The 16,637-nt window shown below is 47.2% G+C and overlaps 1 protein-coding gene across 5 annotated transcripts; it reads left to right on the forward strand.

Annotated features, from left to right (window-relative positions):
• The first annotated feature begins 1,840 nt into the window (after nt 1-1,840).
• Nucleotides 1,841-16,079, forward strand: Pogk (pogo transposable element derived with KRAB domain). Of its 5 annotated transcripts, none has more exons than XM_038349316.1 (6): nt 1,845-1,969; nt 2,347-2,700; nt 3,135-3,268; nt 8,106-8,232; nt 8,899-8,997; nt 10,564-13,027. In XM_038349316.1, exons 3-6 carry the CDS (start codon nt 3,137-3,139, stop codon nt 12,024-12,026), a joined length of 1,821 nt encoding a protein of 606 aa, XP_038205244.1. In that variant the 5' UTR covers nt 1,845-1,969; nt 2,347-2,700; nt 3,135-3,136; the 3' UTR covers nt 12,027-13,027. The 5 variants fall into 5 exon arrangements, with proteins under 5 accessions (XP_038205242.1, XP_038205244.1, XP_038205243.1 ...); XM_038349315.1 differs by having other exon boundaries at nt 2,347-2,563; XM_038349314.1 differs by lacking the exon at nt 2,347-2,700 and having other exon boundaries at nt 1,841-1,969.
• The last annotated feature ends 558 nt before the right edge of the window (nt 16,080-16,637 follow it).

Consider the following 16,637-nt stretch of genomic DNA (forward strand, 5'->3'; position numbering starts at 1 on the left):
ATGTGAAATGTGAGCATAATTCGGCCCCCAAATTGGGGAACCAACCAATAAGCAGCACTCCTTCCTGGTCTCTGCTTCAGTTCCTGCCTTGAGTTCCTGCCCCTGACTTGCCTTCATGATGGACTACCTCAGTTAAGCTGAAATAAACCCTTTCCTCCCCAAGATGTTTTTGGTCATGGTGTTTTATCACAGCAATAGAGAACAAACTAAGACATACATGCAAACACTCACACACATAAATAAATCTTTTTGAGAAAAGTTTAAAAGATTCAAATAGGTCATTGAAAAGCCTCTTCTTACAGATACTTACATAATATTGGAGCTCTTAAAGACTAGAACTTAGTATTGCTTTTTCTTTTCTTACATCTGAACGCACATTCATTTTTGAAAGAAGCTGAAGTGCCAACAATGACCCATACCCTTGTCTCTTCCGGACAACCGTCTTTCTTTTCCACTGGAAACTGCCCTTTCTCTCAGAAAAGCTAACATGAGAATATCAATCAATTTAAGCTGTCACTCCTGCTTCTAAAAGAGTAAATTTACACATCAAAAGAGCTGTCCATTAAGACAACAGCAAGGAATTTCTAACCTCTGCTCTCAATATTGTAATTTCTATCCAATGATTAAGCCTTCTCCCCTCTTGCCAGCAGTAACGTTTCAAAGCTGTATCCATGGTACTGTACTTTATGTGTTAAAAGCACAGCACATCTATGCCATGGAATTTGTGCTCACACACACACATCTTGTGCATCATACGGGTGCATAAGCAATGCATTTAAAATATATAAAGAAAGCTTCCCTTGGGGATGTGGAGACAGCGCACGGGTTGGGGAGCGCACTGCTCTTGGAAAGGATCAGAGTTTGGTTCCCAGCATCCCCATGGGGGGGGGGGCTTCACCACAAACTGTTAACTCCAAGGGTATTCTATGTTTATCCCTTCAGGCATAAATATGTACCCACGCACGTCTAATTTAAATAATAAAATAAATCTTTTTTAAAAAGATTATTTCTTTGATCAGTTAGGCTCGAGTCCTCTCCTGGGAGAGGCCTCTCTGCCTTGGTGCCTGCCCCATCTTCGGCTTGCCCAGCCTAGTTTTAGCAAGAAACCCCCTCAGTCTGTTTAGCACCCTTGATATCTGATCACCCTGGCCTGCTTTCAACAAGAATCCTGTTCAGTGATTTTAGCAAGAATCCCTTAACCTCTGATAATTCCTCTTGGTAGTTTTTCCATCCCCTCACATCCACACCCCTTCCTCTCAGCTATAAATCAGCCCCCAAGTAGAACTCAATCTCTCCTAGGATTTTAATAAGTATCAACAGGGTGTTTGTTTTTTTAAAAAACAAGCTCCCAACATAAATCAAACCAGAGAATCTTCTAGAATAATGAGGATTACGGGGCTTCTTGGAACATTGTTGCTATATTTTCCACAGAGCTGCAGGCAAACAACTCTAAAGCACTTCCACACAGCTGCTTCGTCCAGGGGATTACAAGCTTGGGAATTAATGGTCAATACTGCAAAAATCGCGTCTCTGGTATGCCAGGAACAGCGTTCTGGGCAGAATAGGAACGCGAAGTCGGGTCACCCCTCCACCTCTCGGTGGGCTAGAGTTACAGTGCATTATTCCTGGACGCCTGTGCCGAGCGGTCACCGGTGTCCCGCCGAGCAAACGCCCACCTCAGCGGCGACAACCGAGCCAACCACCGAGGAAGACCGCTCTACTCCGGAGTGCTCCAGATCGGCTGGCAGCACCAAAGTCGCCGGAAGCACCGCCGAGGCCCGCTGACGTCATCGCCCTCGCCCCGCCCCCAACACCATCGGCCCCGCCCTCCCCTCCCCTCCCACCACGTGTCCTCGCACGGTCGCGAGGGGCCGCGCTGGGGCGGCTGGAGCGGCGGAGCCGGTGACGCGGTGAATGCTGGGCCGCAGCCCTTGTCGCCCTCGGCGGCGACACCGCCCGCTTGGCCGGGGTGAGTGCGCGCAGGCCGCGGGGCTGGGGCAGCTCCTCCTCGGTGCTGATGTCGGGGGGAGGCTGGGCCGCGGCCGGGCTGGGGCAGCCGATGGCAGCTGTTGCCGCCGCCGCCGCCTTTGTTGTGGGCCGGCCGGGGAGGTGAGCGGTGAGGGCTGTCGGCGCCCCGCAGGTGCACGGGGCACCCGAGCTGGGAGCGTGTGCAGGGGCGGCGGGGGAAGGGCCGGGCAAGATGGCTGGAGTGAGCAGGAGCGGCGGCGGCGGCGGCGGGCACCTTCGCGCCGGCCCCTCCCACCTCCCGCCCCGTCGCCCGGTGCAGGCCGCGGCCAACTTCAGGCCCAGGCTCCCGGGACCTCACGGGCATTCCTGCCTCCGCAGGCTGCCCCCCCCCCGCCTCCGGAAACATTGGAGACGCTGACTCCGAACTCCGGGAAGATCTTGGCTTCGGAAGTCCCGGAAGATGGGACGCACGAGACGCACACTCCCTACACATTCAGCAGTTGCCGGCAGTCTTTTAAGGGGAAGCTCTTTGTACCGGCCTGAGGAAGCTTCGAGTACAGAGAATTTGCGACCCAGAGGCGAGGAGTCCTGCCAGGTCTGGGTTGGCCTTCGCCCCCCAGGCACACCCCCCTCTGTCTCACGGACTTGGCTTTGGGAGGTCCTTTAAGGAAGAAAGACTGTTAAGTTTCTGGACTGGCCTGTGCACAGAGCCTGTGAATCTGGAAAATCTAGGTGATAAGTTTTTGTGCTAACTAGTCAAACGTCCTTTCTAGACTCAGACTCTGGCCTGGTAGCAGATCAGCACCGCTCTCCTCTGGCCCCGGTTCCGTGTTCAGTTGGTACTGGCAGTGGGAAGCTTAGGCCTGTCAGTGCACTGTTGAAACCTCTCCTTGCCCGTCCACTGCTCTCACTTCTGACCTTCTGCACAAATGGTCTGGGATAACTAGTCTGGTTTCCCGAACCACAGAAAGCTTTAAGTATTTGAAGCTAGCCAAACATTATATGCCCACATCCCCTTTACTAATGATGAAATAGCCACTTTCCCTGAATTCCTGTCTTCTTGCTGGAAGCAGACATTGCTTTGCCGGTTTGTGTGCGCCTTAACCACCCTCTCGGTCTGAGAGTTCACACTGACACCTGGCTTGTCTGCTAAATCTTGCGTGCAGAGATGGAGTCCCCAGCCTACCCTCCAGACATGACTCCGAAAGAAGAGCAAGAGGAGGCGATTCGGATCCGGGGATTGGAGGTTGGCCCCCCCATAGATATGCAGAAAGTACTGATTGGTTCCAAAGGCTCCTGGGTAAGTAAGAGGGTGTGGGAATCCAGCCTGGGAGCCAGGTTTGCCTTAGGTCTCCTCCTGGGGCAGACTGGGAAGTAAAAATAGCAGACTCATGTGTTTGCATTCCTGAGGAAAAAACCCTGTAGCTTCAAAAGGCAGTGCAAATGGTGGAGAGAGGAATGGTGTTGGGAACGGGGCCTCCGGCACCGAGGCTGATTTCAGGTCTCAGAAACTGAGACCTTGTCTGCCTGACACTCTGTCATTCACCCATTTCCCGTGTGCATGACTTAATAGCTTCATAGATATTGTAGGCACTGCATACCTTTAAGACTTGGGCCATTGAGTGCTGTACACCCCCAGGTGTCAGTGGAAATGCTAAGCTCCAGGAAATGTACAAATGTAAGTGCGACCAGATCTAATACATGCGTTTGCTTGCAGTAGTTACTGGAGGCATGGAAACTAAGCACGAGTTGTAAATATTTTAGTAAGTAATAAATGGATATTGCTTTGTTTTATATTGTATATAAACATTATCAATATCAATACATAATACATAATGTCCTTTGTGCCCAATAAAAGAGAAACCTTTCATCATAGAACACAGAACTGCAGGCAAAAAACTAGAAAAACCCTTCTTCCAAATTATCTAGTCCACCCTTCCTACAGGACCTCGGGTCCCAAAAAATACCTGCTTTACTGCCCAGATCCCTGTGTCCACTGGCTACCTGAGCGGCAGCCCTACCAGCGGAACGCATTTGTGTGTTATGTCTCAGTGTAAACTGCCTGGCACCGCCAGGCTCTGGGCTCACTGATCTGAAGCTATGCCACCTTTTACCCGTTAGTGTTTGTCACACTGTCTTCCCCAGTTCTGACTTACACAGTGGTCAGTTCTGGAACTTGAAGACTTCAAAGCAGCAGAAACCCTGGATTCTAAGGTTAACTCGAGCAACCAGAATATCTAAAGAGGCTGGAGCAGTATGGACATCGGGTGTAGTCAGAGTAGAGATCTGATTGTGTTGGAGAAATGAGAAAAGCGGGCCTTGCCCAGGAAAGAAGTGAGCAGAGTAGCTGGAGGCTGGAGGAGGGGGCCTGGCAGCTTGAGAGGTGCGCTCGGGTTTGGGCATTTGGAAGCTCCAGGAAGTCAGTTGTCCATCACAGCCACTGCACAGCATTAAGACAAATATCCCTGCCTTCCTGCAGCCCCCAGTCTCATAAGGGAAAGAAGCAGCCGAGGGCAGCTCAGGATTCTCACTCAGGCCTGACTGTGTGCTTCTTAGAGAAAACCTAGCCTTAAGCAGGGGACAGTTTTGCCCTTCCCCACTCTGAGACATTTATCAGTATATGGAGGTAATTTTAGTTTTTGTGAGCCAAAGTAGAGGTTGGGGTGTGAGGCCTTTATCACATCCTCGGTTTGAGCCAAGGATGTCCCTGTATATCTGCAGTGCAGTTGAAGGTACCCTGCACATACAGAGAGGAACTGGGTAGTCCAATAGCATATGGTTGAGACACTGATCTAGCACATTAGGAGAAGAGAAAATAGAATCTATTTTAAATGCATATTTTTTAATAATTAAGATGGTTTGTAAGAAGTACTCATATGTAAGTATGCTCTGTAATAGAATGGGAGTAGAAAGACAGTTTCAAGTAGAATACTTTGAACTGAGCCTTATGAGTGGGATGAGTAGAGGGAAGGGGGAGCTTGCACTCCAGGCAAGAGACTGCATGGTCAGAGGCATGGAAGAGAGGCTGTGGGTGGAGCTAGGAGACACCCTGAAGCTGGAACTGGGAACAGGCAGTGGGAAAAGGTAAAGTCGGGGGATGGAACATGGTGTGCTGTGCTGGGTAGTTAGAGCTGGCCTGAGTAACTTTGAGGAATGAGTCTGAAACCCATCAGTCTACATGAATAGGCCTCTGTAGAGCAGAACTGGGAAGGATTACATACTAGTCACCTTGGTAAGGCCAGAGTATACTGTTGAGACAACACTGGCTTTGGAATCAGACTCTAGCTGTATGAATTCAGCTAATCTACTTAGCCACTGCTTCCTTAGCCATAAAAGTTCAGTAGCAGTCCCCATATCCATAGCTTATTTAAATAATTCAAAGAGATAATATGTTTACTTGATTGGAAATATCCTGGGCAGTGTCTAACCTCGCAGGACTCCATTGATACAGTGGTTCCAGCTCCTCTCAGGTGCTGCCTCTCTAGTAAGTCTCAAAGTAGGAAAGTGCTTTACAGAACAGTTACCCTTGGAGATAAGGATTGGGATGCCAGCTTCCCAGAAGAGCAAGATAGTGCACACAAACTGGAGAACACACCTCTGATGAGTCTTTAATCATGTGAGAGAGGAAGGACAGGAATTGCAGGTTCTTACTGTAAGGCCAAGGGAGGATGACTGAAGCCTGAACTGCCTGCAGACTGCCTGGCCGCTCAGCTTTAACTGCAACCAGCGCTGCTTACCTTCTGCTGCACTTGAGCAAATAAAAGACCTGCATAGCAGGACCCCAAAGTCTTGCCCCAACTTCACAGGGCTCTGGGGAGACTTCTAAGCCTCTCTATTGTGCTTTGGGTGCCTGTTTTGGACTTGGTTGAAGATACTTTAACCATGTGCTAATTAGAAGATGAGTCTCCACACCAGCTCTAGAAAGTCAACATTTATCCGGGTCTAGAATGTGTTATCCACTCTACAGGGATTGATGTAACGAGGCCTGCATTCTTCTGTCAGTGAACAGAAGGAGATTATAAATAGTTATGGCCTAGATCTAGAACTTGTAAGGGAGTGAAAAGGCCAAAGAGAGAGTTGTTTAAAATCCTGGGTAATAGGAATAGAGTAGACTGGAAATTGTCTTGAGCTGCCTGGTTTTCAGATTGAGGAAGTCTGAGGAAAGCCTAGGAACCACACCGTTCTTATCTCCTGCTGTTCCACATGTGAAGAAGTTTTGTTGAGTTTTACTCCAAAGAGTTGACTTGGTTTATTGACAAAATTTTAATTTTTAAAACTGTTCCAAGTATGACAAGAGAAATCCAGAGGTTATATGTTTGCCTCAATAACTCATTCAGCAATATATAGTTTGTGCATACTAGCTATAGAAGTAGTTCTCAGTCTATGGATCGTGATACCTCTGGGGGTCAAATGTCCTGCATATCAGATATTTACAATTCATAAGAGTAGCAAAATTAAAGTTCTGAAGTAGCAAAAATGAAATAATTTTATGGCTAGGAGAGACCACAGCATGAGGAACTATTATTAAAGGGTCACAGTGTTAGGAAGGTTGAGAACCACTGGGCTATCGGGAGCATCTTCAGCTTAGGGAAACAAAGTAATTGCAGGCTGTTTCCCGCAAAGTCATATTTAAATGATGCGCAGAGAAGTGAAACAAATGCACAGTGTGACAAGCCAGAGTTGCAAGCAGGACATGGAGGTGCCGTGCAGGTGTGCATACAGCCTGGAGAATAGTGGACCTGGGTGAGGTCTTGAAGATGGTGGGTGTGAAAGGAGAGGACCTCAAGGGCCCAGGGGATAGTGGGCAGAGACAGACAGGAATCAGGGCACAGTGAGCAGTTAATATAGCTGTAAGATGGATGGAGAGTCCTTTGGGACAAAGCTTTCTCCTCTCTAGTGAGAGCCTTGGGCTCACAGTGCTGGGTCCACGTCTCAACCTTGCCGCTATTGACTGTGTGTCTTTTGCCTAGAAATGAGGATCCTCTGAGCCCATCCCCACAGCCCTTGCTAAACTGGAAATCTTTGCTCTGTTGTGAGATTATTGGGGGAGATCACAAGGAGCAGTTATAGAGCCCTTCCCAGCAAGTGTTCGCATATAGAAGAGAGTATGGTGGTAACAGTACAGTAAGTGGGTCTTGTTGACAAGGGAAGAAAGGCCATGGTGTGTGAGTGACTGACAGACAACTTGATCTTGAAGAGGCTGCTAGCCATATATACACTTGAGTTTTTTTCTAAGCTAAGGAGAAACAATATGATCACCCAGCCCCAAGATAAGAGCTTTGAGAAATAAGCTTGAAGGAGAGAATGCCAGAAATAAGTTCATTGGTGATTTCTTAACACTAAATAATGAGCTTTGGAGTAAGATTTCTAATGACCCCAAAAGAAAATGCAGTAAAAAGAAAGCAAATCAGTTGGAAAAGCAAGAGATTTTGGTTGCTGGCCTTCTTTAGCTAGGAAGGCATGCCCTCCTTCTGGGACCCAGAAAAAGAGATGGAAAAATGGGGGAGGGAGCAGGCATCCTAGTCTTGCATAAAAGCCTACCTACCATTTTGCTGGGATCTCATTCTGTACGTGAAGCCTAAATTAGCCCTTCTTTGCTCCTTTTGCTCCTAGATTGGAAGGGCCTAGTAAGGTGCCTTCTCCGGCTGACTCTCCTCAGGACAGCATTGGTGTAGAGTGTTGACTCATTCAGAAGAGAAAAGTCTGTGATCCTCAAAGATGCCGTGGAGAGCAGTAATCCTGTTCAGTTTGGGGTCTCTGGCTAGGAGATAGAGAGGTTGTAAGATGAGATGGACAGCTTTATGGGTATACTTATTCAGGGCATGGCTGAGTCTTGACTTTGGAGTCCCAGGTGAACTGTGAGCAGATCTCATGCAGTAACTGAGGATACGATGCCCAGAGTCCCCCACCTTGATGATGGCAGTTGCTGTGACACAGGTGGTGTGACACAGGAGGGCTCACACGCACTTGTCCCCAAGAGCAGTGAAAATAGACAGATCATTCCCCCTGGTGAGAGCCCTGACCTGACCTGTGAGAGCGAAAGCTTCGTTGTACCCACTTGTCTGTCACAGCCCATCAGATGTGAACATCTGTGCATGTACATGCTAGTCACTGAGAAAGTATTGTTCGTGTTCCAGGTACCAGCCCTATTTGATGAGGTGGCCATATATTTTTCGGATGAGGAGTGGAAAGTTTTGACAGAGCAACAAAAAGCCCTCTACCGGGAAGTCATGAGGATGAATTATGAGACTGTGCTGTCCCTGGGTAATGCTTTGTTTTCCTTTGTCTCTGGAAAGCTCTGGACCCAGGGACCTATATCATTATCTCTGTCTTTGTTGCATCTAGTCTCCGCATCTGAATGGGACTCTCCTTCCATGCTGTGCCAGCTTCACTCCCTGGTTTTGATTTGGGCAGGACACACAGATGGCGCCTTTCTATTTGAAAACTTGCATTAGCTCTTAAAACAGTCCTCTTTTGGCCCAAGTGTTTCTATTACTTAAAAAAACAAACAAAAAGTGTAGCCTTCAAAATGTCATCATGGATCTAGGACTGTATCCTTGGGAAGGAAAGCTTTGTTGTCCTCAGACATTTGAGGGTGCACCAAAGAGTACTCCCCTCACACATAGAGTGGCATCACCCCTCTTCTCAGAGTATAGGCATTTGGAAGGATTTCCCAGTTTTGATCAGTTGGGTTCGAAAATGTTGATTGTTTCGACGACTGTATCCACCCACCTCCCTGCTAGTCAATGTACTTTGCTGTTGCTAGTACCGGCTCCCATTAGCAGAGGTCCAGGAATGTCCAGACTGTGCTTTCCATCCTTTGTGTTTTTAAGGATCACCCAGCTCTGCTCCTGTCTTCTTTAGTGCAGGTGAGGGTGTTCCTTACTCCGTAATACACAGCTATTTCCCTGCTTTATTTCCTATGAACAGAATTCCCATTCCCTAAGCCAGACGTGATCAGTCGGTTGGAAAGAGAAGTGGAGTATCCTAATTCTGATGACTGGCGGCTCCAGGGAGTAACCTTTGCAGGTACTGCGTGAACCAGTTCAGCATACACCCAAGGGAAACAAGCCAGGTTTTCGGTTTCAGTGTGTATTCTGTAGTGTATTTAGGAGTGAGGCACAAACGTTGTGTGTAGGATTTGGAAAGCACTGTATGGACTTGGTGACCTCTGTCTCCTGGGCCTCCAGTTCTTCGTCTTTGATGTGCACATGGTGCATGGATGAAGTGACTGAGGCTGACACAGCATTTGCACACCAGAGAGCGTGGCTGCTTTGTCAGCGCGCGTGTGCCTCTACAAATTAGGCATAATGAAGGAGGGACAAAGCACACTGGTAGATTCAGTTACTCTAGGCTTCCTGTTCCATTCTGGGTAGGAAAGACAGTAAGAGCTGTAGTGCACATTTGGATAGTTATTTCTAAGAAGTACCTAATTTATCAAAAGAAAGAGTTGGAAAAATATATTTAGTCCCAACACTTGGGAGGTAGAGGCAGGAAGATCTGAAGTTCAAGGTCATTCTTAGCCTGAGCTACATGAGACTACCTCAAAAGAAGGGGGAAAAGTATGTGTATTGGTGCACCCCTACACACCCACATACTTATACGCTCATATATGTTTGCATATGTGTCATAATTTTGAGACTGCCAAAATATATTTGCTTTTCTCTGTGATTGGGTTTAAAATGCTATATTTCACTGATTCCACAATATGTTTTTCTTTTTGTTTTACTAACATTACAGTTGAGAATGCCTTTTAAAATGAATGGCATGTGATAGCTGTTTTTAATGATACATAACAGTGCGTTTTATAGCTTATGGCCTTTATGTTTTGGAAGATACAGTAATCACGATAAACCCTGTTTCCTGTGACTACCTTCCAAATGGAACATATGATGAAACAGTTCCGTCTGTGCTGTGCAGGAACCAGGTGTCTGCAGTATAGGCTTCGTTTTGCTAACTTGGGTTTTGTTGTAGGTTTGTTTTTGTTGCTTTATTTTGATTTGGTTCAGTTCAGTTGAAGGGCTGTGAGTCAGCGCATAGTGCTTCCAGATGTTTGTAGTATTAGGTAGGAATATGGAGACATTTGGCTCCCCATCCACATTAGCAATGGGTGATACTGGTGTGAGTGGGGATGGAGCCTGATAAGCAAGCTCTAGCCCCAGCTGTCTTTTTGTTTCCTTTATATTTTGAGACAGTGTGGCATTGAACTTGAGAATCCTCCTGCCTTTGCCTCCCAGATAGCTGGGATTACAGGACTACACCACCAGGCACACACATAAACATTGTTTTCATCCAAACGTGGTCCTGATATTATTTGCTCCAGGTTTAGTACCTGTATTCAATTCCCACTGAAAGTTCTCTCGTCACTCCATAGCTTGGTGGTCATGCTATATTTCATAGCATCTATGGTCTCTTTGCTTGACTGCAAAGGGCCTATGCTACACACAGTACTGTGAAAATAAGATTTGGTAGCCCATGCTAATGGGACATAGATAAGTACTTAGGCTGGGTTATTTGATAAACTTTTGATTCACTTTTATGAGTGCCAGATTAAACATTATGGCATTATTTTTGCCCTTCTTATTTATCTTCTAGAAAATGAAGAATCTGACTTTAACACTCCACATTGGGCAAGCCCAATGACTGCCACCTCCCATTTCCCTCAACCTCAGCAATTCAACAGCTTTTGGCATCTGCCTCGGGACATCACTGAGCTGCCTGAATGGAGTGAGGGGTACCCCTTCTACATGGCCCTGGGTTTCCCAGGGTATGACCTCTCAGCTGATGACTTGGCTGGCAGGTTTCAGTTCAGTAGGGGCATGCGCCGCAGCTACGATGCCGGGTTCAAATTGATGGTGGTGGAGTATGCCGAAAGCACCAATAACTGTCAGGCTGCCAAGCAATTTGGGGTGTTGGAAAAAAATGTTCGAGACTGGCGAAAAGTGAAGCCACAGCTCCAAAATGCCCATGCCATGCGGCGGGCATTCCGAGGCCCTAAGAATGGGAGGTTTGCTCTGGTGGACCAGCGTGTTGCCGAGTATGTCAGATATATGCAGGCCAAAGGGGACCCCATCACCAGGGAGGCAATGCAGTTGAAAGCTCTTGAAATTGCCCAGGAAATGAACATTCCAGAGAAAGGATTCAAGGCAAGTCTGGGCTGGTGTAGAAGAATGATGAGAAGGTATGACCTGTCTCTGAGGCACAAAGTGCCGGTTCCCCAGCACCTGGCCGAGGACCTGACTGAGAAGCTCATCACTTACCAGCAGAGCGTGCTGGCTCTGCGCCGGACACATGACTATGAAGTGGCACAGATGGGCAATGCAGATGAGACACCCATCTGCTTAGAAGTGCCCTCTAGAGTGACTGTAGACAACCAGGGTGAAAAGCCTGTCTTGGTCAAGACACCAGGTAGGGAGAAATTGAAGATCACAGCCATGCTGGGTGTCTTGGCTGATGGGAGGAAGTTACCCCCATACATTATTTTGAGGGGAACATATATTCCCCCTGGGAAGTTCCCCAGTGGCATGGAAATCCGCTGCCACCGCTATGGGTGGATGACTGAGGACTTGATGCAAGACTGGTTGGAAGTTGTGTGGAAACGGAGGACTGGAGCTGTGCCCAAACAACGAGGGATGTTGATCCTGAATGGCTTCCGGTGTCATGCCACCGACTCAGTGAAGAGGTCCATGGAAAGCATGGACACAGACATGGTGATCATCCCAGGTGGCCTGACCTCACAGCTGCAGGTGCTGGATATGGTGGTCTACAAGCCTCTGAATGACAGTGTCCGGGCCCAGTATTACAACTGGCTTCTGGCGGGGAACCTGGCGCTGAGCCCCACTGGAAATGCTAAGAAGCCACCTCTGGGCCTCTTCCTGGAGTGGGTCATGATGGCATGGAACAGCATCTCAAGTGAATCAATTGTCCAGGGGTTCAGAAAGTGCCACATCTCCAGCAACTTAGAGGAGGAAGATGATGTTCTGTGGGAAATTGAGAGCGAGCTATCCAGAGAACCACCAAAAGAATGTGATCCTGAAAGTGTGGCTGAGGTCAACTGAGGGAAGAGTTGAGGTAACTGGCCAGCAGTAGATCTCACCATCACTGATGCCCCGGTCCTGTCTAGCACTCACCCTTTTTCTGGCCATTTTCTCTTTGGTATTTTTGTTCTGTGGCCTGGATCCAGGAACACCTCTGTAGGGTAAGATGAACAAGGAGCTGCCAGAACACTTCACATGAGGGCAGTACTACTGTAGAAAGTTACTTGGTCCAACAGTGTTCCATTCACAAAGTTTGTCTGGGAAGATAACTTTCTTCTCTTAAAAATTCTGAACTTTTATGTCTGGTCTGTGTGCTTGCATTACTTAACATAGTTGCACTGCCTGTTACTGATCTGCAGGACCATGACCCAGGGAGAGAGCGGAGTTTGCTTTAGTACCTCTGAGCCTCAGCTCTGTGTCCTGGGGTGATGATCCCATGCCCACCAGGGAGATAATATGTATGTTTGCTTTCCTCTCGGGAATGTTGAGAGTTTTAAAACATCATCTTAGTCTCGTGGGACTTAGTTGGGGTGAACCATTACAGTCAGTTCCTATTGTCAGCACATGTCTGAAAAGTGTTAATTCGGTCTCCAAAGTGCTGCAGAGCTGGCTCAGCAGTGAAGAGAATGTGCTGCTCTTGCAAAGAACCAGAGTTTGGTTCCCAGCACCCAGCACCGGCATCATGCAGCTCACGACCACCTGTGACTCCAGCATCAGGGGACCCAGGGACCTCTTAACCTGCTAGGCACCTGTAGTCACAATATATATATATATATATATCAATCAATCAGTCTTTGGGCTCGAGAGATGGCTCAGCAGTTAAGAGTGCTTACTGTTCATTCTTGCAGAAGATTAGAGTTCAGTTCCCAGCACCCTCATGACAGCTCACAACCAGCCGAATTCCAGTTCCAAGGAATACAGTGCCCTCTTCTGGCCTCTGCCAGTACCTGCATGTGTATGGTATACATATCTTTGTGCAGTCTCACATATACACACAAAAATAAATTTTATTTGAAAATTGATCTCTAGAAATAGTACTATAGTGAGTGAAGTTTAAAGCCCTAAGGTCATCGGGTGATAAGGGGGAAGCAGAAGAGGAGCAGTGTTGGAAGAAAGCAGGGATGGGAGCCAGGGAAAGACCTTGAGTGGGTGGGAGAATACCAGAGCAGGGGATACACGGGAAGCAGAGACAACTCACCCATTCTCATTTTCCACCTACAGCCTCTGAAAAGGAAAGTGGCCAGTCTCTAACAGGAGACCTAAAACTGTCTTAACATACCTTCCCTTTATAAAAAAGAAAAAGAAGACATTTTTATTAGTGTACATTTTACTTGCCCACCCACCATCCAACTGGAATCCTAATGGAAATCTCCACCCAAGCACAGGCTCTTAGTGGCATACACCTCCTTCCTGCCCCACATCCTACCCTCGACACTGAGCCTTAAACCTAGGGTAGAGTGAGCAGTTATAAAACTACATTCAAGATAACTTTTATCTTCCTGTGCCCCCACTCCATGTAAAGTCCCGTGGGTTCAGGCTCCTACTGCTGCCCCCACTCCATGTAAAGTCCCGTGGAGTCAGGCTCCTTCCCTGCTGCCCACTCTGCTGCCCCCACTCCATGTAAAGTCCCATGGAGTCAGGCTCCTCCTGCTGCCCACTCTGCTGCCCCCACTCCATGTAAAGTCCCGTGGGTTCAGGCTCCTCCTGCTGCCCACTCTGCTGCCCCCACTCCATGTAAAGTCCCATGGAGTCAGGCTCCTCCTGCTGCCCACTCTGCTGCCCCCACTCCATGTAAAGTCCCGTGGAGTCAGGCTCCTCCTGCTGCCCACTCTACTGCCCCCACTGGCAGCTGTAGTTGTGGTGGTTTTGTCTTTTCTCATTCTTTTCCCCTGTAAGAAAACATTTGTAATTTTCTAAGCAATGTACCACTCAAGGAACCCAGTCAGAACCTGTCCTGGAAAAGGAGAGGGCAGGAAACGATGCTAAGCCACAGCTGTGCACACAGGTACTCAGCCAGTCAGCATGACTTTCTGCTCCTCCAGATGCCATCAGGGAGTGATGGAAATTGACAGGGATAAACAATGGGCATTAAAACAACCTCCTGTCATGGAATAGAATGCTGTGTTTTAAAGTTAGGAAATAGCCAGGAATCTAAGCTAATTCATACTTAGGTTCTCTGTTTTCCAGCAAATGAAACTGTGATAGAAGCACTTGGAAGAAAAAAGCACTTGTAAGAAGATGGCTGCAGAGGGGCCGAAAAGGGCAATAGGCTCTGAACATCTCAGGTCTGGACAACAGCCTGAGCAACCCATCTCAAGACAGCCCCACCCACCCTATCCCATCCGGTGTCAGCCAAGCCTAAGACCCTTAAGTTTAGCAACAAGCTTAGAACAACATTCTGCCCCATTTCTCCTTTTGGAGCGGTCTCCTCTGCTCGTTATAGAAGCCTATGATCACGAATGGACAAAGATATTTCCTGGAGAAGAGAATGTTGTTCAGCACCAAGATGTGCCACGTCACCACAGCTCTCGTGTCTCTTCTGTGGAGCAGAAACCTCAGTATAAACCTTTACAGATGCTTCAGTAGAGCCTGACTCCACACAGGTCAAGACTACAGAAAAGCTTTTCTAGAAAGCCATCACTCCTGCACTACTGTTCTTACACATGTCACTGAGGGAATGAGATTAATAACCACAAAATTGAGACACTGGCTTGGTGCCAGAAGATGGCTTTTCTATAGGTAAACTAGGTTAGTATGAGTTTAAAATAAATGATGCTGTTACACTTACCTTCCTGATCTGGTTGGCAGCTAGACCTTCTTAGGTAAATGACCCTACTTTCCCTATTGCTCTCTTTAATGAGGCAACCCTTGGTATACGAGCCTTTGCTTTTCAGGCTGCTTGCAGAAGTCTCTAAGTCATCTGCTGTCTACACAGAATGAGGCCCACTGACTCATACTTACTTGGTTAATTTCTTTAATATTTTAATCTAAAGGGCAGTGGGAGGGATTGGGCCTTGAGCCACAGCTGCTTTCAGACTTCACAAAAATAGGTATGAGTCATTGACTTTTTACACAATAGTAATTTGCATTCTTGTGTAAGTCAACTGTTAAGAAAAACATTCCTTCAAAGCTATCTATGCAGCCAGGCGGTGGTGGCGCACGCCTTTAATCCCAGCACTCGGGAGGCAGAGGCAGGCGGATCTCTGTGAGTTCGAGGCCAGCCTGGTCTACAAGAGCTAGTTCCAGGACAAGCTTTAAAAAAGCTACAGAGAAACCCTGTCTCGAAAAACAAAAAAAAAAAAAAAAAGCTATCTATGCTACAAAAATTCTACCAGAACCTCATAGGCAAAACCGTTGCTAGATCTGTCATTCAAAATACTCAGTCTGGCCAACGGGTTGCTGTAACCACTTTTCCTCCTCCACTCAGCTCGTGTGGACACTGTTAATGACTAAGTGAAGGCCAGGGCCTAACACTGTTGATGGCATCTTTACCAGTTCTGCTCAGGTACACATTTTCCTGTTTGCTGTCCACTTTGCTGATCTGTTTTAACCAGTTTGTAGAGTTCCAAACACATGAGAATGGCTTCTAAGATCTGAATGAATGGACATCTTAATTGTTTCTGGTTGGCTTTGTCTGTGCTGTCTTGTCTCCCCCACATGACCTCTGTTACTCTCCATCCCATCCGTTGTTTTCCCTCCTTCCATTGTCCTCTTTCCTGACCTTGTTTCTCTTGCTTGGGAGCTTAAAAGATGCCATCTTGGGCTTTCCACACAGAAGCCAGATCTCTTAACAAAGAGTAGAAAATGGACTTAACTCCTGTTTCATTCCATAACATCACTCATCCGCTGAGATGCCTTACAGGTTGCATAGCACTGGAACTTTCCTAAGTGATGGTTCTGCTGCCAGGGTCTTCTGGGAGTTCTTCACTGGCTGGAAACGATCTATGCAGAACAGCCCCATTACAGCTGTTCAGCAGAATAACAGTTAACCAGAAAATTACCATAGCACACTGAGACTGCTGCTCCCCACTAAATAGAAGCTGATCCCGTAATAAACTTTGATAACAAAGACAATAGGCTCTGGTGGTTTTGTGTATCTGTTAGTATTGTCAAAAGTTAAATTTTAATCTATTGCCTATACTTGATTCATCAGATTTGGTAGCACTGTATTACACCTTTGAAGCAAAGTCCTCATGGGATGTACTGTGTTACAGGCATTTTTTTTTTTTAATTGAGGGGAATATGGGGTTTAAAACTAGTTCTTGAAAGTTGGAGGGGTTTGGATAGGTTTCCCCAATAAGTCGTGTCTTAGCAGTGTTAAGGACATCCATAAGTTATAGGTGAGTCAAATGTGCTAACAAGTTGATGGGCAGAAATCTCCATTTTTCATAAATTTCTCAAGTGAGAGCATCATTCACCAGCCTTTACTGTGTGCTGTTAGGCAATGGAGAGTGTTGGGTGGACTCCGTCACAGCAGGGGTGACAGCGGTGCTGGCGTGCTGTGTGTGTGCGTGATCCACAAGACTTGTAGCAGTCACACTGGCTATACATGACTGCAAACCTCAGGGTAGAGATAACTACTCAGTTTCTAACAGCTTGCTTCTTCCAAGGATTTTTCCTAAGTGATCCTTG

Source organism: Arvicola amphibius, chromosome 12, assembly GCF_903992535.2.
Source record: "Arvicola amphibius chromosome 12, mArvAmp1.2, whole genome shotgun sequence".
Lineage (NCBI taxonomy): Eukaryota > Metazoa > Chordata > Mammalia > Rodentia > Cricetidae > Arvicola > Arvicola amphibius.